This window comes from Camelus ferus, chromosome 7 (assembly GCF_009834535.1).
Source record: "Camelus ferus isolate YT-003-E chromosome 7, BCGSAC_Cfer_1.0, whole genome shotgun sequence".
NCBI classification, from domain to species: Eukaryota; Metazoa; Chordata; class Mammalia; order Artiodactyla; family Camelidae; genus Camelus; species Camelus ferus.
In genome coordinates this window covers 46490048-46517312 of record NC_045702.1, presented here as the reverse complement: position 1 = coordinate 46517312, position 27265 = coordinate 46490048, and the positions used below count along the sequence as shown (strand labels likewise).

Sequence of the window (27265 nt, the reverse complement as noted above, 5' to 3'; positions counted from 1 at the left end):
GAAGAGGCAAGGTAAGGAGAAGGCAGGAGACCAGAAAGGGGGAAGAGAGAAGAGAGAAGAGGGAAGAACTGCTGTAATACAGTACAGTAATGAGCACTTTTCTGTTCTTGTGCCTCTGCTTTTTGAAATTAGGAGCCTTATAAAGGCTGCATCTTCTATCACTTTCTTCAATAGAATACCACACACAAAATTAGTGCTTGAGTTGTTGGAGAAAAGATTATTTCAATTGAGTTGTGAAGGAAAGTCAGAGAAGATTTAAGGGGCATAAAGAAATTTACAAATAACCTAATAAGTCATGAAAAGTCAACTATAGGTTCTTTCAACAAGGAATGACCTAGTATAAGATATACTCTAGAACAGCTGGTAATTGCAGACAGGTGGGAAAAAAGAAAGAGATGCTGTGCATCTATAGTGAACATGTGTGTTCATCCTTGGGTACAATACATAAGAGCTGTCATTTACTGGCTGAAATTTAGAGGACTTTGGTATGTACTAGCAAAACTTATTTGTAGTTTTGGTGGGTATATTCCTTTTAGGAGGGCCATATATAATGTTTAGTATTAGCAGAAAATTAAAACTCACCGACAAAAACTCATTCCATCTAGCTCTTGCCTCCTTTCAGATCTCTTGAAGAGGACCATGTACACTATGTTTATCATAATTTATTTCACCAAGCTCTTGGTTAAATTTTTTTAACAAGAAAATTTTAAAAATCAGTATCTCTTACTTATTTCTTGGTACCAAATTAGAGCACAATAAAAATAACTAACTAAACTAGATAGATACATAGATAAAAAGCAAACAAAACAGAAACCAATCACATACCAAAAATTAAAAGATCATAACAGTTCCATCCTTTTAATTATATAGTATGATCCTTTTCTAATTAAATATTCCATTGAAAGGTTATTCAGCTTTCCCCTCATCACTGTGTTTTTAGGGAGCTTTCTGTACAGCTAGGTGAAACTTCATATTAACTTATTTAGTGTTTTAAACAAACAATTAAATAAAACAAAATAACTCAGATATGTAACAGACTAGCAATCCTAGATTCATATATTTCAATATTAAAAACATTTGAATTTTAATTTACCTTGAACAAATTTGACACAGTGATTGAAGAGAAACACTGGGCATGTAGGTTAAGGCAGCATTGTAACACAACAAAAGGAATGTCAACACTTCAAACCTAAAGATAAACCAAAAGAATATTTACAAACCTTGAGAATTCTAGGAAGTTGACTGTAACTAAGCAGGCACTGGGGAGAGATGTTATGTTACGGAACAGTCTTACACAATAAATAGTCAACCAACAACAAAACTGAAAGGAAAAAGAAGACTTTCCAAGTAACCGTCATGTGAAAATTATCTTAAAAATTCAATATTCCAAATGACATCTGAAGCAGAGTGTAAGTGACAAATTGGGAAGATATGTTTTTTTCTCTTGTACAAAATGACTCAATACTTTAAAAAATTGCTACACGTAACTCATTAAAAATTATTTATAAATCCACTAAAATAATTTCTTAAAAAAAACAATGTAGGTAGCATAGCAGGTTATGTCTCCACAGTATACCTATTCTGTGCTGTCAACATCTCCCTTTGTGGGTGAGGTCCACTGTACACAACTTTTGACAAACCATGCTGGGATAGTGCACTCTCAGTCAGAGCCATGGACCCAATGCTGGAAGGCTAAAGAAAAGAAATATGAATAAAGGAAAAGCCATTCTGCTTAAAGATGAATAGAATATACACACCAGTACACCAGTAAGAATGACTGCCATGACATCATATATCTTAAAAATATTCAGACCACCTAATCGATTTTCTGCTCTAAGATTCAACAATAATTAAAAAACAAACCACAGAAATATAGAAGTTTAAGTTCAGAAATTCTGCCCCAGAAATACATAACTGCCACATACACACAAAACTTAGACTAATCCATCAGAAGAAGAGAAAAATTATTTCAAAATGAATGTTTTTAATGGATTTTTTACAATCATATTGCAGTTTAAACTTTAATGATTTTGATTTTCTCATTTTACTTTGAGAATAGCAAATACTCTATGTGGTGTTTTATACTTTTTAAGGTACTAATAAATTGATCAATTTTTTTTTTTTGCCTCAATAACCAGACCCTAATTTACAGCAACTTCAAATCTTAGGACCAATAAACTTACTTTGATAAAATGTCACTTACTTCGTGATATACAGATGGTTTGGATAAAGATGGAATTGTAAAACTCAATACTTTGCTATGTCCTTGTTTGTCAACTATTTCCTACGAAAGTGAAAGAAAATATCTTACAATATTTATTTTTTACACATAAATTTAAAGGCTAAATTAAAATTGTTAGTCTAAAAAAAAAAGATCTGCAAGGAAAGGAATTTTAAAGTCAACTAAAATCTTAAACTATGATAATCCATTATCAATTATTCATAAACACTAGGAGTTAACGTTCCCCTTAAAATTGTGACATAGTTTTAAGGATGAAATACAGACGTAGTGTCTTAATAATCATTGCTTTTTCTCATGCAAAAAGTTGTATTTTCTAAATGAATTAACATAGTTATGAAATATGTTAAGAAATGGCCCGTAAATTTTTTTCCATTTTAAAAAAAGTACAAACCTTAAGTATCTAGAATATCATACTATTTAATATGCAAACACTATTAGTAATGTAAACTATATCTTAAATCAACAACATGAACTCTAGAGACAGTCTGGATTTTATGGAATTCTTATTGGTCGATATTAGAGTAGCTCTTTTCTCCAAAACTTTTTATGAAGATCACAGACAATTTATAGACAGTGGATTTTAAGTTTAAAAAATTTAAAATTTAACACCGATATTTTCAGATACCTCCCTAAAACAATTTAAATGGTCTGATTTTTAGTCTTCAATCAATCATAAAATGTATATTTACATAATTGTATGTATGCCCATATAGCCCTCAATCTCCACACAGTTATTTTTGGGAGAATGAGCTATGAGTCATTTGATGTATGAAAAATAAGTATTGGCTTTACTAAAATAAAAAGTAGTTGCTATTTTGTATTCTCTCTTGCTGAAAGGATTATATATTTGCTTTTGCTGGAAAACATTTTGTTGATTACATTAAATACAAACCAAATTGTAAACCCCTAGAAGAAGAGCTTCAATGCATCCACTGCTATGCACATTTCTGCTGGCTGAGACGGCAAGGTAGCACCAAATCAGTTCTGGAAGAAACTGCAGTGTAAATCGAAGCAACTGCTCCTCTCCACTGCGATAGAATTCAAAGAGCTGGTGACAGACAGGTTCTAGCAACTAGAAGAAGGACAAAATATTAATTCAAGGATTGGACCATATTTGAATGGCACTGATACATGAAATATAAAAGGTTTTCCCTAATTGGTTACTACTGAAATATACAAATGTTTCCTTTAGGCGGGGAGGGAAGCCAAACTACTCATGGGTACGCTATTTAGTAAATCTATGACTCTAGTGGAAGGCCAAACTGCAAAATAAGTGTGTATGGAAGCACTTTGTAAACTTTAAAACATTCTGTAATTCTAAGGTAGTATTGTAGTTTTAATACTATATCTTTTTAACTTCCTAGAATGGCTAGATTGTGAGAAGTTTTTTCCTTAATACCCTTAATATACTTTCTTTCAGATAAAACATGCCAATATATAAATGACTGGATACAGGTTTGGAGAAGTTGAAGTGGGAATCCTAGGTAGTTACTGTCATATTGCCCTCCTGAGCTTATAATCAGACAGCATCTGACAGTAACGACCTGCATGTAGAGTAGCTGAACAATACAGAACTCCTACATTGAATTTCCTACTGTAACCATGGTTAATTGTCCCTGAAAAATCTAGACATTGCTGTCACTTTGCTTTAAACATGACTTGGAGTTACTGATAATCTTTCTCTCTCCCACCACACCACCACCATTATCCAGTTACTAGACCTGACTGTATCTTTAAAATAGACATGTTTTTAAAAAATCAGAAAGTCAAGACAAAAACCTCTTATAAGTACATATTATCCTAAAGCATATAGAGTATCACACACAAGTCATCAGCAAATTTGTCAAGATACTCACAGGGCTATTTTTCAAACAACCAGGCTATAATATTTTCAATAAATTATAGTTCATTCACTTCACTAACTTAGGCAAAAGATTTAAGTCAATTTACTAAACAGGCTTTCTATTATCATTAATTGGAATGAACAGAAACAAATTTAAAGTGGATGTGTTGATTTCTAAAAAAGTTAAATATGTAAAGTAAACTGGGTATAATTAAAGTCAGTATTATTTATACAAGGTATAGCAAAAGTTACATTTCAATAAACATCAACTAAATGAAACTAGTTTTTCCTATTGAAAAATTATCTAACTTCTGACAATTGAACATTTTTTTCCACTCTCAAAATGGTCGTTAGAGGGCAACAGGTATCCACTGTGGCATGGGAAATGTAACAGGATACTGGAGGGTCAAAGGCAAAGTGATCCCATTCAGAGATAGCAAGAAAAGCTTTTAGGGTAGGAATTTGGAAGAATAGGGATGGGAGTGGTAGAAGAAAGACTGGTAGTGGAATGGTTAGCTTTCAGGGTGGAGTTTTTAAAATTTCTTTGTGGACCAGTGTCAGTAATCTTGTACTGTGTGTTGTGACATTCCTCATCTTCAAATACCTGGGAAAGCTTTGATTAAATCAATTGACATAATATAACAAGTATTTGCAAAACTGTGAAACTTTAATTTGAGGTTTTATTCAATTATTATGAAAATTTATTCAATAGCCTGCATGAACACATAATCAATTTTAATCAAAACACCCCAAAAGGCCTTTAAAATTGGTTTAAAGTCCACAATTAAAAAGTCTTGCTTTATGAAAGCAGAATCAAGTGAAGACAGATTCAAAAAGGACATAGAAATTATATATTGAAATGAGATTAGATGAAATTGTGCATATCAAACCACTAGAGATAAATACCAGGATCTGTGCAGTGTTTTCCAGCTTGCAAAGTACTTTCATATATATGAACCCATTCAATTTCCACAACATTTTAGGGTACAATGTCATTATCCTTATGTAGACTTCTTACATAAGGAAATTAAGACAAAGAGCTATCTACTATAATCAAAAATCATACAGCTCACAAAGGTCAGACTGGAGCCAAGGCTTTTTAACCCCTGTATAAATATACCTGAAAATTTTCAGAAAAGAATAAAACAATATTTAATGTGGGAAATACAGCCAGAGTTTGACTTAATCTAACCTGAAAATACTTGAGACAAGCAATGGAGCATTAGAACATGCTATATTGCTAGAGTCTCCTTTTAATTTTTGAATGTATTTTCTCATGGAAACACTGTTATGCTTGGTGGGTAGGTTTCATAGTACTATTAAGAGAGAACTGCACCTCAAGTATATTTTCATGTGTTAAATGATCTTTTTATGGTCTAATCATCACGTACTCTTTCCATTCTAAAATACGTTCTGAATTCTAAAACAATTGAGTTACAAATGAACTTCTACAATAATTTGTTCACAAATAAGAAGTCTGCATCCCATGAGAATTTAATGATAATAAAAATGTGACATTCAAATGCCTTAAATGACTCCTTGCTACTCCTTAAATTCCTTGCTTCTTCTCAGACTTCCACATGCTAGCTCTACAGCTTGGAATGTTCTTTTAACATACACATCTGGAAACATGTGCATATCCATCTGGACTCAGTTAAGCATTGTCTTGAAAGCATGTATTTACTTATTTTCTCCCTTTTTCCTCTTCTGGAATAAAGACCATGTGCTACTCTTCTTTGATTTTCTATTGTCTAGCACTGCAGCTGGTTTATTAAGGGGACACAGATACCTGCTGAATGAATAAATGAATGCCGTGGCCCAGACTTTTACAGGCTATCTCCAGCAAGGCAGAGAGGTTGGTAGACAGATAGATAAGAAGAACATGTGCAAAGATGGTTTTCGGAATATGGTAATAATTCTATTTCTTGGCCTGGGGGTGGTATATTGGAGTTTATTTTACCATAATTTTTTTATTCTACCATGTTTTCAACATACAGTATTTTTCTCTTATGCCTCTACCCATTGCTTAAAGGTAATCAGCTAAGGGAGGAGGATATAGCTCAAGTGGTAGAGCATATGCTTAGCATGCACGAGGCCCTGGGTTCAATCCCCAGTACTTCCTCTAAAAGTAAATAAATAAATAAACCTAATTACTTCCAACCCTCAAAAAAATAAAAAATAATAATTTTTTAAAAAGTAATCAGCTAAATACTCCATAGTATATATTACAGTTCTTTAAGCATATACTTTTCTTTTATATATGTTATATTTCACGATAAAAAATGAAAAATCAATCAAATGAATACTACTAGCACAATAAACTGTGAGAGAACTTACCTCACTTTGTGGCTCCTGGATAACTTTATAGAGAGATGAAACTAAAGAACTCTTGTCTTTCAAATTTGTGGCATAATTTGGTAAAGATGTTTCTGGTAGTGTCTAAACAAATTTTTAAAAATACATTTTAATTGTATGAAAGGTACAGAATACAATTCATATACAGAAAATAGATTAATTATTGCCAGAGATTGGGGGAGGGAGAGTAGGCAGGAGGGGGAATTGGGAGTAACTGACAGGTATGGAATTTCTTTGCGGGGTGATGGAAATGTCCTAGGATTAGATGCTGGTGCTAGGGCACAACATCGTGAATAGTCTAAAAACTACTGTATTTTCACCTTATAAGAGTGAATTTTTTACCATGTGAATTATATCTCAACAAAAAAAAAGTTGTAAAAATAAAACCAATTGTAAAAATAAAAATATACTTAATCCTCAGCATCAATAGGGACATAAATTAACATCAACACTTCCATCTTTGATCACACTTTGGGATTAGAAATGAGAATATAAACCATTTATGAAGCCAAAGATATATTTTTTGTAGCATTATATGAGTTACAAATCTCATGAGCAGTATTTTATCCTGTTTCTTAATAAACATGTTGTATAAGGATCTAATGTTTCAAACCTTAAAGCCACAGATCATCTATCAAAGTAACCACTGAGTTACGTATTACGACTGTTAAGTTAGGTAAGGCTGTTCTACTTTACAGAGTTCAGGGGAAATCTTTGACTTCTCATAACTAGAGAAAAAGATAGCCACACTATCAACAGACTCGTTTTCCTAATGCCATTTTAAATATTGACAATTAATCACAGCTTGCTAAAACCACCCTTTCAGAAAGAACACCATGACCAGAGAGGAATAGGAAGAGATAAAACTCCAGGAGTAAGTCAGACTGGTTTTGGGCAAAGTAGTAGGGAAATCTGAAACAAACAAACAAACAAACAAAAAAAACACTTCATTATAACAAATGATAAAAACCTAGCCTTCTAGAATATACCCCTTCCTTAACAACTTCTGTCTCTCAAGTATTTTTACCCCATGAAAATTATTTCTTTCAATCAGTCAATCAACCAACTAATCCTGCAGTAGATATAATGTCTCAAGATCTCACTAACAGTCATTCTGAGATATACACTGTTTCTTACATGTCCCATATCTTAATATTTCATGATTTTAAATGGGTTATAGTTATTGTATATAGGTGTATGTGTGCATCAATAGACATATAAAAATTAAACAGCATAAATTTTTATAATAAGGATATTTGATTCATTCTTACTCTACTGTGAATTTTTTGAGGGCAAGAACTACCTTATTGTCTCTCCTTCCACAGCATTCAGCACAAAGCCTCATACTCAAACCCTAGCTGAGGACATTTATTACAGATGAACAAAATAAGAAATAAGTACTGTCACTGTTCACACTTTGGTAGATTGTTTTAAAATAGGTCGCATTTCACCTTAGGATATATAAGTGAATAGATTCTTTTTTTAATTTAATAAGGTAGGTTTTGTTTACCAGAATTGCAAGCAAATGTGAACTATCTGGGTACCTTCCACCATTCTCAGGGTGGGGAGAGTTTCTCTGCAACTGCTTACATAAAGAGGAGATTAGGGCTTTCTTTAGTATTTCAAAAGCATGTAACAAAAGATCTCCAGGCAACATTCCATTTCTGTTATTTGATCAAGGGTAACTTAATATATTTATATAAAAGGGAATAATAGACAAATAAATAACAGATTTCTAATTGCCTGAATGCAAATGAATCTAAACTATATATGTAAAACACATTATTTTATATATATATGTGTATGTATGTGCATCTAAACATAAAATTTTAAATTAAGTGAATTGAAATATAAATATTAAAAAAATTAGTGAATAGAAAGATTATTACATACAATAGCTAGGCTAAAACTGGAAATTCATTAAAAATGTGAATTACAATTTTCAGTTTATGTACCAATTAACACTCACAAAGTAAAATATTTTATGTGAAACAGCCAAAGGCAGCTAGACGGAAGACAACTCTTTTCTGAAAAGACAAGTTCTAGAAAATACCCTGGGCCTAGGCTACTACTGCTAAATGAGATGAAGAGTCTCCTAAAAATTAGTAAACTATTATATTTTATCACAATTCTGTCATTATTTCATTTTGTGAATGTGGGAAAAGTTACTTTTGTCTTTTAGAAGGGGAGGAAATATAATTTCTGTGTTATGAACAGTGCTTTGAAAATCTTAAGATCTAAAAAAGCTATGGATTTAAATACTGTTACAGCAAACCTTTAAATTTTTTGCACTGTACTAGTCCAAAGGTACTGCCCTTCTTAAATACCAGCTAAGCTTTCTCACTTTTCAGAAGGCAGAACTGGAGACAAAATAAGTAATAATGGGAAATTATGTTAGGAAATTAGTCTTGGCAAAATTTGAAGAAGACAGATGCTTTATACTAAAGTATCATTTAACAGATGGCTTTTATAAAATGTAAGGAAGTAATATGGGTTGAGTGGAAGACAATTAATGAAGATGGGCAGATGGGTAGAGAACCAATAAATAAAACAACTCTGTTCAACAGTGTTATGCATAAGACTAGATTTAGAGTCACATATTGAGATTCAGTGACTACCAGAAAAATGAAAAAAATAGAAGCCTAAAAATCTGCTGGATAAATCTACACATAACATTACAAAAAACACAATACAATCTGAAAGATAATATTTTACAAATACATCTTTGAAAAGATAGAGATTGAATTAACTATTCATTAAATCTTAAAATAATGAAGTCCCATTATTGGTACACTAAGAGAATACAAATGAGGGCCCATAGCTAGAGTAGATACTAGTTTTCCAAAGACACCAAAAAAAAAAAAAAAAAAAAAAAGATTTGCACAAAGCAAATTATGTTCTCTCTGTGCATTTGAGAGAATGCTGAGTGAGTTTATGAGGTTGGGAATTCAGACTGTAACCACAGAACAGTGTAGAGCTAAAATCATCTTCATAGACTACTGACTTCAGTTTTTCTGATGAGGATACTGAGACCCAAAGAAGTTATGTGATTTGTCCAACATCATAAAACCACCCACAGGAAAAGTTAGGATTAGACTAAAGGGTTTCTGACTTCTCAGCCCCATGTACTTTGTACCATTTACTTTATCAGTCATGATGACCTTGATCTTACCAGTACCATGGTTATTAAATTAAACAACCAAGCAGAGGCACAGATAGATAGATAAATAATCCCTAGACATTCTTTTGCATGTATTTAAACCAAAATATGTAATTAATATCACAAAACATTTTAAGACAAAATACTCTAATTTAAAAAAATATACTTAAGAGATTTATTCTCATGCACTTTCCTATCTTCTATTACTTTTAATATGCTGCTGATTCTGCCTGACAACCTTAATCCCTTTATCAAACATAAACAGAGCTGAATTCAATAAACATTAACACAGTTCAAAACAATTTTCAGAAATGCCTACCAAATTAATCAAGGAATAGGAAATACCTTCTCTTACACTTGACAATAACTTAAAACATTTGTTATATCAAATTAATTGAAAATTTAGTAAATTTAACCTTGGAGGGTTAGGGAGAAAATTTAGATAACTTTTTATTTCATGGGGCCCAGGATTTCACTTCCTTTCTCCCAAGGGAAAAGTTTCCTCCCCAGGAGGGGAAGGAAATAAACAAACAGATGGGAAGGGAAGGGTCAGTCATGATTTTCAACTATCTGCCTCAACAGATTTCAGCTATCTGACCCCTCCCCTACACTCCTCATCCTTTATCATGCCCTCTTGCCACAACTCCCATATTAAAAAAATGGCTAACTTGTATTTGCTTTTGCAAATTTTACCTCACCATTAAACATAAGAATGCCCTACAAGTGGTATTCAACTGTTAAACTTGCCCATTTTCATCAACTTGCCAAAAAAAAATCATGATAATGAACCATATTAAACACACTTAAAGCAGAAAAAGCTTAAAAAACATCTTGAACATTTATTCACAAAGACAACATATACGGGGGGATAAAAGGCACATACAAGACTTAACCAAACTATTGAAATATGTAGAAGGCACTATATACCCTGCACTTTTATAATATTCTACATCACTTTATGATGAGTTGGGGGACCCATAAAAGGATACCCAATTCATGACTATAAAAGCTGAGGGAGTGAAACTCTTTGTCATTCATCCGGATGAGCTAACAGTGATGGGTAAGGCCAACTACAAAACTAACAGGAAGCATTGCTTCTCTCAAGGACATACTGAAGCTGAAAAGTGTCATAAAAACCTCGATTGTTTTGAGTGACTACTGTATTCTTACTCAATGAGAAGCCTTGTTATCTAAAGTCATAGATATCAAAAGCTTTGCTGTTTAAACATATGTCAGTAAGAATGAAACATCCCACTCTTGCCTGGAGGATCTAAGTCACCTAGACAAAGAGAAGGAGGCTTCACATAAGGGGTTTCTGAATACGACATTCCACACAGATATTAACTGTAGTTTTCAAGACAACATAACCCTGGGTCCACTTCACAGTCCAGGCCAGATTTTAACACCATTACACATGGCTTTGCTTTGTTTTGAGCCCGTCAAAATACTGTTTCATTTAAATTTCATCTAAACTCCATCTTTCCTCCAAATCCCGTAACAATTTTATTTTTTCCTTTGTTTGGTAAGATGCCACATGGTACCTATTGTATAGTCTCCCTCACTGAAACAAGCCATTAAGTCTGACTTTTGTCCAAGGTTTTGGGCTAACTGGGCTGGACAAAAAAAAAAAATGACAGTTTCAGCCCAAACCTTACATTCGTGTGGTTCACAATCAGGAAGCTCACATAATTATATGTAACAATAAGACTCAGAGGACAAAAAGAAGGTAATTTACTGGCTAAAGGAACATAATTTTAGCTATCTTTAGATAAGCTTTAGAGAAGTTCATGAGACAAGAAATCGGTTTTATTTTCTTCATCAACTAACCAAAAGTTACACATCCCTTATATAGGCACTGGGTTAGCAAACTAGATCCAATGAGAGAAAATTGGGCAAATAACTTCGTATCTTCTCCTTATCATTGATCATGCCCACTCCCACAGCCCCCAAATTGGGAGAAAAATTTCAACACTGAATCTTTGATGGTGGTTGGAGAGAATGACAACTTTCAGAGATTTTAACCATTCTTTGTGGTGTTGCCATAAAAGAGAGAAAACAAACCTTTAAACCACTTGGGTAAAAAAAAAGGAATCAATTTCCTAGAAAAGACTACTATGTGTAAATAATTCCCTAATGAGATTTTTGGAACATATTTTTGCTTTCAAGGCACTTAGCTTTTTAGGCATTAAAAAAAAAGCCACTGGAATTTAATCCCCAGACAAAACTTTGGAATATAATCATTATATTAAGATAGTAAATATTACCTTAAACTCTGACAACCATTCCTCCACAACCCCTTTCTCTGAAGTGAACATCTTGCCACATCTGTTCTAAACCTTCAACCTGAAAGTTAACATAGAAAAACGTTAAAATTTTGATCAGATTTTCTTTATACTCAGATTACCAAGGATAGAAGTAATCCTATAAAATTTAGTTACTTTATTATTTGTGAAATTAAATAAGTTTCAAACATAAATTACTGGGTTCATTTCCAAACTGATGTGCAAAAATAAGCATTAAAATGTAAGAATTCTAACAAAAGTATAAACACCATAACATGATGAAATTGGCTCTGCAATTTTCATTCAGCTTTCAATAATGCCAGTTGCAAAACATACTGGACATTTTCCCCTAGTTTCAATTAAATTATTCCAAATAGATAATGCATCTTAAAAAACTACCAAAAATATTTTAAAACTGTGAAAATGTAAAAACACATGCACCCAAAATTGACTTTATAGAAAGCATTAAAGTAATTTAATTTGCTTAAAGTTCAGTTCTTTACACCAATAACAATCTAGGCAAGCCAACTGGTTCCCTGAAAGCTTAATATTCATAACACAAAAATATCCAAGATCATGACCGTATTCAATAATAGTTATTCAGAAGGTTGAAAATTACTTAAGTATAAATAAGGGGAAAAGGAAGCTAAAGGAAATGCAAAACAAATTTATCTCAGCCAAAATTTTTGTCAAAGTACAATTTAGTTTTTCTCACCCATCCAGCTATTTTAGAGTGGACTTAAAAACTGTTTCTAGAGGTTAGTAAAAACTTTATTAGCTCTATCTGAATTTCCTAACCTCCTAATTCAGGCACAAATCCTGCATTAGGCTTCTTAATTTTCATCAGCATTATCATGTAGTAGAAACAGAGGCAGAATTAACAGAAACTGAATCCCAACTCTACCCTTACTTGTAATATAATCTTGGGCAGGTTATTTGCCATACTTTTTTTCATTTGTGAAATAGGGATAAACACAGCACCTACTTTCAAGGGGTTATTGTGAGGATTAAACAAAAAAATGCAAATAAAAGCACTTATTACAGTACCTGACAAAGTGTTACCACTTATGTACTGTTATTAATATAATTAATAATATAATTATATTCTTACATTCTCTATAATATACGAGAATATCAACTCGTATAGCCTCTGCTCAGCCATCTATCAAAGGATACAAATAACTTCTTAATAAACAACACAGGTTCTTGCAAAGAAATAAATCTTAAAGCTTCCGTTGTCTAATTTCCATTAAAAAACATGGTTAAGAAAATATATATATATTAATTCATACATGAAGAATTACTTGAGATAAATATTTTATCTTTTCAGGATAAAAAATAGCCCTTTTATTCTAAATTTTATCCCTGGATCAAGCCAGACTATCAAAAACCCACATATTTGTACCATATTATTGATTTTATAAAACTGTCCATTCAGATAAACTGAGCTTTGGAATTATATCCAAAATGTTACTGAAAACCCTGCTGGATCACAAATTATCCCCTCTAAAATCAAAAGAAGGAAAAAATTCACATCTTCAGTTTTTAGCACCAGGAAAAACTCTCCTTTAGAGTAATTGGGTTGCCTTTAAGTTACAGATACTATGACTCATAACAGATTCTCTTTGCTTTGATTTTAATAATCAAATAATTTTTGCCCTAACTCTGTCCACAAAAAAGCAGGCCTAGATTAATCTTATCTATCACTTTATATTGTACACTTGCCTTTATTTTCTTTCTACCTATAGCTACTTATTTTTATCCTGTTATACATGTTTGTGAAGCAAAATGAAGCAAGGTAAATATAAATGCACATGAATTTCCTTTTGCATTTATTCATTGCTTAGTAAATTAGGACAGAGAGCAATCACAAAGAGAACCACACTACAAGCTACAGAGAACTGGGAATGTAACATTTTTACAAAAATTCAAAATAGTTTTCTAGTTAAAATTAAGACTAATTTTTAAAAGGTTGAAATGAATCAAGAAGGATATGCAAAAGGATCAAGAATTATCAAAGCAATCTTGAAGAACAGAGCTGGAGGATTTGGACTTCTAAATATCATGGCTTACTATAAAACTTACCAAAAACCACAGTACTTAAGCCAGTATGGTATTATCATAAAGTATTATCATATCAGCATTATCCAAAAAACCAATGGAACAGGATAGAATAGCCAGAAACAGACCTATACATACATGATCACCTGATTTATGACAGAAGTGACACTATAATTCAGTTGGGAAAGGATAGTCTTTATTAGAAATGGGGCTAGATCAACTGGACAGATACAAGGGGTCAGGGGTTTGGGAGAGAATCATAACCTACTAGATCATACCATACGCAAAAGTCAGCAGCAGTTGGATCACAGATCTAATTTTAAAAAGTAAAACAAAGCTTTTAGAAGAAAACATAAGAGAATACCTTCATAACGTTGGGGTAGGCAAACATTTTTTAAACAAGAGGCACAAAAGCACTAATCATAAAGGGGTAAAAAAAAAAAAGATAAACTGGACTTCATTAAAAGTAAGAACTTCTGTCTGCCAACAGATAAATGGATAAAGAAAGTGTGATATACACACATCCACACAGTGGCATATTATTCAGTCCTAAAAAGAAAGAAATCCTGCCATTTACAACAACATGCATGAACCTGGGGGACAATATGCTAAGTTAAATGAGCCAGACACAGAAAGACAAACACTGCAAGATCTCACTTATACATGGAATCCAAAAGAGTCAAACTCATATTAACAAAGAGTAAAACAGTGGTTTCCAGGGGCTGGGGTGTGTATAGGGGCAGGGGGAATGGGGGAGGTTGGTGAAAGGGCACAAATTTTCAGTTATACAATGAATAAATTCTGATAACCTAATGTACAGCAAGGTAACCATAGTTAATAATAATGTATACTTGAAATTTGCTAAAAGAGTAGATCTTAAGTGTTCTCACCATACATACACACAAAAAGGTAACTATGTGACGTGACAGATATGTTAACTAGCTTGATAGTGATATATCAAAACATCACATACACCTTAAATACATAAAATTTTTATTTAGCAATCACACCTCAGTAAAACTGGGGGGAGAAAGGGAAGAATTTCTATTCATCAAAAGATACCACTGGAGGGGAGGGTATATAGCTCAGTGGTAGAATGCATACTTATCTTGCACAAGGTCCTGGGTTCAATCCCCAGTACCTCCATTAAAAAAATAAATAAATAAACCTAATCACCTCCCCCAAAAACAAAAACAAATAAAAACAAAAATATATTTTGAAAAAAGAAAACTAAAAAAGAGAGAGAGAGAGATACCACTAAGAGAGTAAGAAGACAAAACCACAGAGTAGGAGAAGATATTTGCAATTCATATATCTGACAGAAGTCCCATACCCAGAACATATAAAGAACTCATAAATCATTAAGAAGAAGGCAGAAAATCCAATAGGAAAGGCAAACCATATCACTTATTCAAATAGAAACTTAACCTATGAAAGGTGCTCAACTTCGTTTGTCATCAGGGAAATACACACACACACACACACACACACACACACACACACACACACACAAAAGTATGGCTAGAATGAAAGTGTTAATATCAAGTGTAGAAAAAGATATGAAGCAACCAGAATATTCACACACAGCTAGCATGGATGTAAATTGGTACAATATCCTGGAAAACTCTGGCGATATCCCTTAACTGAACAGATGCATACTCTATGGATCCAACAATTCCACACATAAAAATACACCTTACAGAAATGTAGATGTATGTTCTCTGAAAGATGTGTTCAGGAACCTTCACAGCAGCCGTTTTCATAAATAGCCAAAAACTAGAAAAAAACCAAGTGTCCATCAAGAGTAGAATGGATAAGTTGTGGTATATCATATATGGTGTTCTACACAACAATGACAGTAAATAAACAATAACTACATCAATATCATAATGTTGGGAAAAGGAAGGCAAACAAGAGTACATGCTATATAATTACATTTATATAAATGTCAAGAACAGGCAGAACTAACCGATTGTGTTAAAAGTTAGGAGAGTGGTTGCACTTGAGAAAGTTACCTCTTAGGTTCTGGTAATATTCTACTTGATCTAAGTGCTAGTTACACAGGTGTGTTCATTAATGAAAATTCACCTAGGTGAACACTTATGATTTGTGCATTTTTCATTGTGTATATTATGCATTAGTAACACTAGACAGCCCCAGGCTTTTATTACTCACTTGACAGAGATCATATAGGAGCCTCAATTTGCATAGCTGAGTTCATAAATACTCACTCAGGAAAATTGCCCCTCCCATACTTCTTTGCCTCTGTCTGAAGAGCTCTAAAGGGAGACCTCAAAATACCTCCCTACCCTGAAACTTTCACAAACACACCACCACTACCTGCCTCAGGTCCATCAGGACTAGTCATTTTCCCACAAGAAACTACAGCTCTCACGTTATACTCAGCCCTTGCACGTCCTCTATTTTACCCCCATCTCCTATTCCACCCTAATTCTGGAAGGAGGTTCTCTTTCACTGTGCCTTCTGGAATTCACAATCTGTTACCAGTAAAATCCTCTGTATCTTCAACAGTTCTCTGAATGTCACTTTCTTCTTATTCTAAGCCTGGCTCTTCTCTGAAGACACTGCTTTCCGCGCAAACTTCTCAAAGTTTTTCCTCTCATGGCCCTGGAAGAAACCACTGGCCTTTGAGATAAAGAAAGTGTCCTCTTTCCTCCCTGTTACCATTTCAGATCATTCTCCCTCTCTCCCCTCTATCCATCCACCCAATGCTGCTTCAAAACTCATGTTGTCATCTATTAACTAATCCCTCCCCCATCAGCCATCCCTTTCCTTCATTTCCAGACAATTTTAACTCTGGCTTATTGTCATGCTTTCGAAGTACTCTTATTTAAAACCTTAGAGTGTTTTCTTCTCACTCTCTCAACTCTTAATTCTTAAAATCTCCTCCAACAATATTGTCTTCTTCCCTGCCTCAGCAACTCAGTCCTATGATGATAACCTAGACGAAACATTAAGGTCAGGACCATTTTACACTTTAAATATTCAGCCAACCTGAAAGAAAATCCAATGGTTAACGTTGGAACAATATAAGCAACAAAACAAATAACATAGTAGTGAATTATTCCCCAAAGTACAAAATATACATGAGTCCATATTGATATAAATAAGTGATTATATAAACAAACAAACAAATAATAAATAAATAACTATTAGAGAATAAGAGATAAATCTTCCTTTCAGAAGAATTCCAAATAATATATGTAGCTATTACCCCCTCTAGGAGTTTAGTCCCTGTTTCCCCATTGAGAATGGGCTGGACACAGTGATTTGCTTCCAAAGAAGAGAGTGTGGAATGGTGGAGAAATCTGATAAACACTGCCTTGATCAAGGTTCACATCACCCATGATGTCATGTGAATATCTTGTAACCTTGATATGATGAGGAGGGTGATTTACTTCTAAATTCTTTCTAAAAACCTATAAACCCAGTATAATCATGATACAAACGTTAGAAGAAACTCATTTTGAGGGATGTCCTACAAAATATCTCCTCAAAACTAACAAGGTCATGAAAAGTAAAAAAGACTGCTAGAGACCAGAGAGACTAAGGTCCATGACAACTAAACGCAGTGCAGTACCCTAGAGCAGAAGAGGGAGAGTAAAGTAAATAGCCAGGGAGCTTCCAATAAAGTCTCAAACTTGGTTAACAGTAAGAGTAATGACAAATGTACAATGATAATATAAGATGACATTAGGAGAAACTGAAACTGGGTGTTGGGTATACAGGAATTCTCTGAACTATCTTTGCGACTTTTCTATAAATCTAAAATTGTTTTTAAAATTATTTTTAAAAATTATTGAGGCTTTGATATATTTCTGTTCTAGGATCCAATCCAATTTATATTTACTGTATTCAAGAACAAAAACAAAATTTTAAAGCACAAGAACACATAAGCACATATTTCATTAGTCATCACTTATCATGTAGCATTTACACACTCATCAATGGGAGTGAAAAAACAAATAAAAGTCCCAGTATTATGAAAATAGTTCTGAGCTTGCAGACCACATGAAAGGGTCTTCAGGACCCCTAGAGGTCCCAAAATGATACTTTGAGAACCACTGCCTTAGCCCTTGTCATTACCCACTCTGATCTCTCCTTTTATCTTTCCAGCACATCCTTTCATATACTCAGATCCCAAAACCTCTTGACCATACCAGAACCTAATGTCACTTTGCAATTTTCTCCTTTCTCTCCTTACTCATTTCAAATTCTTTGGTCAATTACAATCACCAGTTTGAATATATTCTCTCAACTCCTTTGCTCTTGTTTCACTTCTTTAGCGAAAATACAATTTTAGTAAAATCCAGCTCTCCACCTGGTCCATGTCACCACCCATGCAGCTGAACAAGGTGAAGAAAACAACTAAAACAACACTTAAAATCTATGACCAAGAACCCGAAAAAAAACTCTTAATGCTGCCTGGCACTCATGCAGTGTCCTAAAGTCCATTCACTTTGCTACTCTCCCATTTGTTTCTTGTATTCTACCTGGTCCTCAAAACTCCATAGCCATCTCCCCATTCGTACTCGGGGCTGACGATTTTAATTTCTACTTCACTGAACAGTCAAAAGAGAACTTCCACAGACTCCCCAGTGTCTACCTCCCTTATAGCATCTGTATCTTTATACTCCATCTTCCCTTCTGTTAACCATAAATGAATTGTCCATGATCCTATCTGTGGCCGATCCTTTGAATTACACACTACAACTATGCTTTCTTGCCTACCTAAGGAAATTGCTCCAAGTCTCCTTCTCTCCCTACTAACTCATTCCCCACAAAACTCTCAACCTTCTTCTTCAGCTATTTTCACATTTCTCTACTTCTGCTTTACATTCAAACTTCTCAAGAATTGAATGCTCATTTCTAATTCTTACCTCCCCTCACAACTTTTTTTAGTTTTTAGAAATTAGTTTTGAGGTGTAATTTATATTCAATAAAATATCCACATTTTAAGTGTACAGTTCAATGTATACATCCTTTCCTGTCAACCCTCCAACCACCTATCCCAGGCAACTGCCGATTTGATTTCTGTCACAGTAGATTACTTCAGCCTATTCAAGAACTTCATATAAATGGAGTCATACATTATGTATACTTGTGTCTGGCTTCATTTTCTCAGCGTAATGTTTTTGAGATTTATTCATGCTGTTGAGTGTATCAGTAGCTTTTTCTTTTTTATTTCTGGCTTGTATGAATATACCACAATATGCCTACCTATTCACTTGATAGACAAATGGATTACTGCCAGGTGGGAGTTATCATGAATCAAGCTGCTATAAACATCCATGTGGCAGGCTGTATTTTCTGAAGATGACCACAACATGGTCCTCTTACAAGATAACTTGCACGTGCCTCTCATCAAAAAGTAGAATCAATGTAACCTCTCCTCGAATCTAGGCAAGCTTGTTACTATGGCTAGGTCATACAAGGTGAAATAACTTCTAGCTGATTCTCTGTGGGACCATTATTCTTGGAACCTATCCACTGTATTGTGAAAATGCCCAAAGAGTAACACAGAAAGACTACATATAGGTGTCCTCCAGTGACAATCCTATCGAGTTAGAGCTAACAGTTAGCATCAACCAGCAGACTTGTGAAGTGAGGGAGTCTTCAGATAATTCTAGCTCCCCACTGTCAAGTTACTCTTAGTCTTCCAGACTTCTCAGCTGAGGCCACAGACATTGCGAAATAGAGGAAAGTCATCTTCAACTGCCTTTTCTGAAATCCTGACCTACAGAATCCGAGAGAATACAAAATGGTTTTATTTTATGCTACTAAATTTGGGATGGTTATGCAGCAATAGTAACTGAAACAATCTGTATACAAACCGTCTTGAGGGCACATTTATATTTATCTTGGTAAAACATCTAGGAGTAGAGCTGCTAAGTCACATAATAACTGTATGTTTTAACTTTATACACACATACAGCAACACACATACAACATCACAATAATAGCCAAACTGTTTCCAAAATGGCTATACCATTTTACACTTTCAGAAACAATTTATAAGATTTGCAGTTCCCCTAACCCTCATCAACACTTGATATTTTAAAATTTTAGCCATTCCAGTGAGCGTATAGTGGTATTTCATTATTTCAACTTACATTTCTATGATGATTAATGTTGAATATCTTTTCATGCACCAATTATCCACTTATCTATCTTCTTTTGTGAAGTGTTTCTACAAGTTGTTTGTCCATTTTTAATCAGGTTATATGTCTAATTGATGAATTCAAGTGTTCTCTAAGATATTCTAGATTTATATTTGGTTTACAAATATTTCCTCCTGGTTTGAGACATGCCTTTTTATTTTCTTGATGGTATTTTTTAAATAAAAGAAGGGTTTAATTTTGTTGAAGTCCAACTTACCATTTTTTCTTTCACAATTAGCATTTTCTGGGTCCTGTTTAAGAGATTATTACTTACTCGAAGGATTCAATTTCTCTAATAGATTTCGAGCTGTTAAAATTCTTCTGTTTCTTTTCATTTCAGCTTTAGTGAGTTGGGCAGTAACACTCTACATGTGTTGCTGCAGTTCACTGCAGGAGAAAAAAATGTGTCCCATGTGACCACTATGAGGGAGGACTTTGAAAGTTTGCATCTAGTTTCCTCCTGATTCTACCTAATGCATCTTTTTCCTTTACCAATTAAGCTTTATATACTTTCACTATAATAAAGCATTGTGACTATAACTGCCTCTGACTCCTATGAGTTCTTCTAGTATATCATCTAATGTAAGGGTGCCATGAGACATCTGAAATAGGCTTATATCAAGATTTCTCTTTATTTCTGATTTTTAGCAGTCTGACTGTGATAAAGCTCGGTGTGTTTTTCTTTGAGTGTATCCCACTTGGAGTTAGCTGAATTTCTTGTATCAGTAAATCAAGTCTCACAGAAAGAGCTCATATTATGCTTGGAGACAGCTAAATCCCAAGACATTTTTTCAGACAAACTGCTTCCAAACCAGGTTACTCCTATCTTATACTTATTACCTATTCAATTCTTGAAAATCTAAGTTACAATTCAGCCTTTTTAAGTTGATGTACACGTAATAGATACACAAACATTTGCTCAGTGCATGAATAAGTGGTCAAAATTTGAATCTTCGCTAGTTTGGGCCCTGAATTCCAGTCTGAGTTTTTAACATAATATTTACCTTATTAATTAGCCCTCCATGCAATAAAAGTGATCCTGAATGTAAGGAATTTTATACTAGAGAAAAAGTAAGGAATCAGAGCTAGAGATATGTTATAAAGCCATCCATGTATAAGCAATTATTAGTGCAGTAACAATAAGCAATGTTTCCCAAACTGGACACAGGCTAAGAACAGAAGGCCTTAAACTAAGTTAATATCCATGGTAAAAATCTGTTTTCAATGTTTAGAATGGAGAAGGAATAGTGGCCTATGCTGAGGAAGGTTCCAGATAGGCCAATAATAGAAATCTTTGAAATGGGTAACAGAAGAAATATCAAGGAAAAAGTAATAAAATATACAAGAATTACAACAATGAATCTGAAGACTATCCCGGAAGACAATACAGAAAACAAAATAGTTCCAATGGAATGAAAGCACTGAAAGCCAGGGCTTTCACTGGGATCTAATAGAGAAAAAAATGAAAGCAATGAAACAGGCAGTATATTTAGTTATGAATATAGGAAGAAAAATTACTTTTGCTTGTTGTAAATGATGACAATACTATTAAAACTGAAATTCTCAATTTCAATTTTCAATTTCTGACTTTCCCATCAGCAAATTAAGGTATGAATTATTTATAACATGATGATTTACTTCCACTGCCTCACTCTGCCCTTATATTCCAACATGCAGACTATTATGTGTTAACATTACTTGAGGAAAGTCTTCTTTTAAGAATGATTAATGTGGGTCTCTGAGTGGATTCATACATACTTTGTGTCATTGGTTTTCACCAGAGAAAACGATCTTGAACTTAAAGTACTTTTCAATTTCTTTTAAACCAACAACCTACTTAAAGCATTGCTTAATGTAGAAATTATACTTACAAGATGCTGAAAGTATGGCATAAAATGACAGTCGGCATTACAAGACTGTAAAGAAAAGACTTTTTAAGGCACTAGAACACTCATTCACAAATATAAATATAAGCTGTCAAAAAAATAAAGCCCTCTGGTTAAGAACTTCCATTTGCTTGCCAGAGAATTTCTCATATGTATAATTAAGTAGCTGCCTTTCAATTTCTTGATGAAATAAAATACAAATTGTTTTGGAAGATTAAGAAAAAAATATTTGCTCTTCATTTTTATAAAGATTAATTTTTTAAATTTATTTTATTTTTAAGATAAAAAATTAATTATTTTTAAAATTACAAACCACTAGAAAAGAGAATGTTAAGAACTTCACCACCAGTGTACATAATTTTAAAGTTTGAAATTGCATTATAATTATAGGCAAAGTTCAGTCCAGATATTAGAAGCATAAATATAAAAAGTCAAGTATTTAATAAATATTTGTTGAATAAAGGAATAAATTTCACTCTTCATAACACCTGTCAAATTTGCCATCTGCTCTCCATCTCCACAGCAACACCCTCAGACTGGGCCTTTATTGCCTCTGCACACTCAGTTCACACAGCGCTCCTGCTCCTGTCTCTTCTCTAGGGTACCCTGCACATTACTGCTAGACTAACCTTCCTGAAACACTGCTTTTCTCCTGGAACATACTATGATACTTTTCCACATCATATCTATCATATTCTCTACCTCAAGCTCTTCCTATAATACAGCCATAATTTATCTACCTAAATTTTATTTACTGCTATTCTCCAAAATACATCATGCCATTCCAACCACCATGTCCTTACCTATGTTTTTCCACTTTGCTATACCTTCCTTTTACTTCTCAGTTTCTTACACCCTACTCAGGAAAAACTCAGGGCCCATGTCGATGAAGTATATGGACTGGCAATGCAAACTGTCAGGAGAGACTACAGCACTGCATCTATGAGCCACAACAGCATCATCTGATTGATTGTTTTAAACATTGAAACAAAAAAGAGAATAAGACTAGGCAAAAACAGACATAGGATGGGAACCAGTCATGTGACTAACTCAACCAATATTTTTATATGTGCAAAAAGTCAATATTACTATATATTCAAATTGCAACATTAATAATTCAACAAGCCCTTGAGTGCCTGCTGAGTATAATACAGTGTTTCTATTACTTTGTACTATTAGAAAAAAGAACTTTGTAAAATATGATCTGTGTCCATAGGAGCCTATAATCCAGATGGCAAAGGAAGGGAGAAGAGATGAGGGAAAAAGGGAATCAAGATAGCACCCTATATTTTCTAGAGGAATAATTACAAGTACTAGAATTATGATAACATTATGAAAAATACACAAAATGAGCAATGTAAAACAAGGTCTCTGCTTGTTATGAATCTGTAAAAAATTTACAAAATTTCCATTAGGAAAGAAAATAAATAAACCAAAAAACTATAAATACTTTCATAGAACATCAATCTCTCATCTCCACTAATATTTTTCTTTATTGGAGTTTTTTTAAATTGCTACACTTAAATTTTTTCCACATAATTAAAAGAGATGTTCATCCTTCTCATTGCTGCTATCTCACTCTTCAAAGGAAAGAACTGGTGTACTATTATGTATTACTCCAAACTTTTTTCTACACATATACTATATAATTAGCAGTTTTCAAAACTCTTTACTCTTAAAAATTATTGAGAACTCCAAAGAGCTTTTGCTTATGGTAGATATATTTACTGACATTTATCATATTTTATAGTTTCAGTGATAAAATTTTAAGTATTTATTACAATAATAAACCTATTATCTGTCAATGTATTTTTATTAAAGTATAGTCAGTTTACAATGTTGTGTCAATTTCTGTACTATATGTACAGCATAATAGTTTGGTCATACATATACATGCCTATATTTGTTTTCATATTCTTTTTCATTATAGGTTACTATAAGATATTGAATATAGTTCCCTGTGCTATACAGTAGAAACTTGTTTATCTATTTTATATATAGTAGTTAGTATTTGCAAATCTCTAACTCCCAATTTATCCCTTCCCACTCCCTCCCCCATAACCATAAGTTTGTTTTCTATATCTGTTTGTCTGTTCTGTAAATAAGTTCATTTGTCTTTTTTTTAGATTCCACATATAAGTGATACCATATGGTATTTGTATTTCTCTTTCTGGCTTACTTCACTTAGAATGACAACCTCCAGGTCCATCCATGTTGCTGGAAATGGCATATTTTATTCTTTTTAGGGCTGAGTAGTATTCCATTGTATAAATATACCACAACTTCTTTATCCAGTCATCTGTCAATGGACATTTAGGTTGTTTCCATGTCTTAGCTATTTTAAATAGTGCTGCTATGAACATTGGAGTGCATGTATCTTTCTGAATTAGAGTTTTCTCCAGATAGATGCCCAGGAGTGGGATTGCTGGATCATATGGTAACTCTATTTTTAGTCTTTATTATATATCAATGTATTTTTAGTTTTAAAAAATCTCTAAACAAAAAAATTATTGAGAAGAGTGGTTTTGTTTCACTTTTTGTAAATTTCTTTAATATCTTAGCTTCATACAACATAGTTGGATCCTCATAAATGCTTCTACAGTGAAACTGATACAATAATGATGGTAAATTTGTGGTTCGATTCTCCTCCCCCTCAAAAAATGGAATCACTTTCCACAGAGATTTGATCTTTTTCCATCTAATATATGCTGGACATTTTTATTCCTTTGAGGCAGACTATTACTGTTATATTTATGTCCTTCAACAAACAATCCTTCGTACCATTTACATATTTATGTAGTCCTCTCACACACTGATGCTGGGCTTGGCAATGGACTTTAGCAAACATGATGCCAACAGAGGCTTAATAAAAGTTTGCGCCTGGGACATATCCTCTTAAAATACTTCCTCTTAGAAGGTAATCACCATGCTATAAAAGTTCAGGAACAGACATCTGAATGAGAAGCCATGTGAAGAAAGACCTTTGGAAGATGAGAGGCCATCTTGGGGATTTCAGCCTCAGCTAAGCTCCCTGATGAATGCAGCTGCAGAAGGGATTTGAGCTAGACTGCTTTTAGCTATACAACAGCAAAACTGTCAGCTGAACCCAGTCAGCCCATAAAATCCTGAGAAAAACACATCTTTGTTATTTTTAAGCCACTTAGTTTTGGGGTAATTTGTTACACAGTAACAGATAACTAAAACACCATAGTAACAAATAATTAAAACACCAAAGTTGCACAAAATATTACTTTATTAAAAGTTTCCTAAATTTTTCAAAAATAAATAATCCAAGTAGAAAAAATATTAACATATATACCGAATAAAACTATTTGCTTGTTTAGTTCATAATTAAATGAGAGCTATCACTACCACAAATAACCTATGCCAATTCGTCCTCACCCCTCACACACTCACAATAGACACAAATATTTTAGTCATGCTAATACCTATACAAAGGACATCCTTGTGACAGCTTGGTACCACACATTTAATCTCAAAAGATAAAGCTGAACAGAAATTAAATGAAGACCATATAGTTGAGCCTAACAAGTGAAACTGGAAAAACAAAGATGGGGGAAACATGACTATATACAGAAATTTAGGTGCTTAAAAAAACAGTAAGAGGATTTTTAAAACATTGGGATGCATTAATAGGAAATATTTAGGATGAGGAATTTGAATGTCTGACACCTACAACAGAACACAGTATTCTAAAGATGCTATAGAACAGTACAGGAAAAAGCTAGAACAGCAGCTGGGGCCAGAGTTCCATGTCCACCAATTATTCCAATGCAACCAGGCACATATGGAAACTAAGGCTTAGAAAGTCTAAGTGACGTGACTGTTAAATAACACTGGAGTGCAAAAAATAATAGCTGAGCTACCACACATAGTAGTTAGGAGAAGAAAATAAAGCATATGTGAGACAGGAAGGAAGTGGGCAGAGCACAGCCACTAAAGGAATGACACAGCAATTAGCACCAGGATGGCAGAAAATTCAACTCCCGATAGGCCTTGAGGCCCAAGATGGCAGGAAATACGACTTCCAGTAGACCTTGAGCTTCATTATACACTCATTGTAATATATTAGCACAGTAAATGGCACTCCCACAGGAGCCTTGAAAGTTCTGAGGCTAACCATAAAAGGTCAAAAACTGGGTGATGGCCCAATTCTGGGGAATCCCCGCCCCTTCCCCAAAGTAGTTGGAATAATCCTCCCACTTGTTAGCATGAGAAGTTACCTAGCACATAAAACCTAACAACCCCACACCACGGGGCCTCTCACTCTCACCTTTGGAGATGGCCCTCACTCTGTCTATGGAGTGTGTGTCTACTTTTACTTTAAACACCCAACCCCGCACCTTGTGGCCTTTCTCTTGCCCTCTGAGATGGCCTGCACTTTGTCTATGGAGTGTGTATCTCTCTGACTAAATCTGCTTTTACGCAACTATGGCTCGCTCTCAAATTCTTTCCTGTGCAAAGTCAAGGACCCTCATTTGACAGGGCAAGTCCCAGGGACCTGACCAAGACGTGTGACATGGCTATCCTCTCCCACCCCATTTTACTGTATCATTTGAAAACACTCTAAATTGTTGAATGATAAATGAATGTAAGGTATCATTATTAGTATTGCTTTGGGGGAATGCTATTTGACAAGTAATCTCCATTAAAGGATAGATTTTATTATTTTTCATTTAAGTTAGGCTACGAACTTATCAGAATATGAGAAAGTAATCTAAATTAAACTTGTTAAATAAAAAAAACCCCTCAACTTCTTAGCCATATACAGAATTTGAACTTGTCAAGGAATTATTTTTAACCAGATTTCTCAAGCCTTCTGTAGTTTTCTTAGTGACTATTTCCATAATGAATTTTATATCAGGGACTTGATCAGGAACATAACTCCTATTCCTAGAACATATTTGCAAGGCTAGTTGTATGACAGTTGGTACTAAGGCTGAAAAAAAGTCAAATCTTATAAGCAAGTTATTTCAATAGTAAATCTTTAATGTAATCAATTGTTCACCGTCATTTCCCTCATTTATTTTGTTACTTTAAAAAAGAGAGGAAAATATATTCTTTGAAATCTCTGTGAAGCCCAATAATTCAGAAATTTCAGAGGTAAAAGAAAGAATTTTGGAGATGTAACATACCCATCTCCTACTAGGAAATTAAGGTACATAGAGAGGTTAAATACAATATACTTTCCTAATTAGTTACAGAAATACTGCTAGAATTCCAAATTCCTGGC

General features: G+C 33.7%; 1 protein-coding gene across 1 annotated transcript in view; it reads right to left on the bottom strand.

Annotated features, from left to right (window-relative positions):
• Positions 1-27265, bottom strand: part of FAM126A (family with sequence similarity 126 member A) — a 65957-nt gene that overhangs the window by 24988 nt on the left and 13704 nt on the right. Inside the window, 6 exon segments of the mRNA XM_006179203.2 lie at positions 1094-1189; positions 1577-1692; positions 2204-2284; positions 3135-3314; positions 6423-6524; positions 11865-11943. Of these exon segments, the coding sequence (XP_006179265.1) occupies positions 1094-1189; positions 1577-1692; positions 2204-2284; positions 3135-3314; positions 6423-6524; positions 11865-11915 (626 nt within the window). The 5' untranslated portion in view covers positions 11916-11943.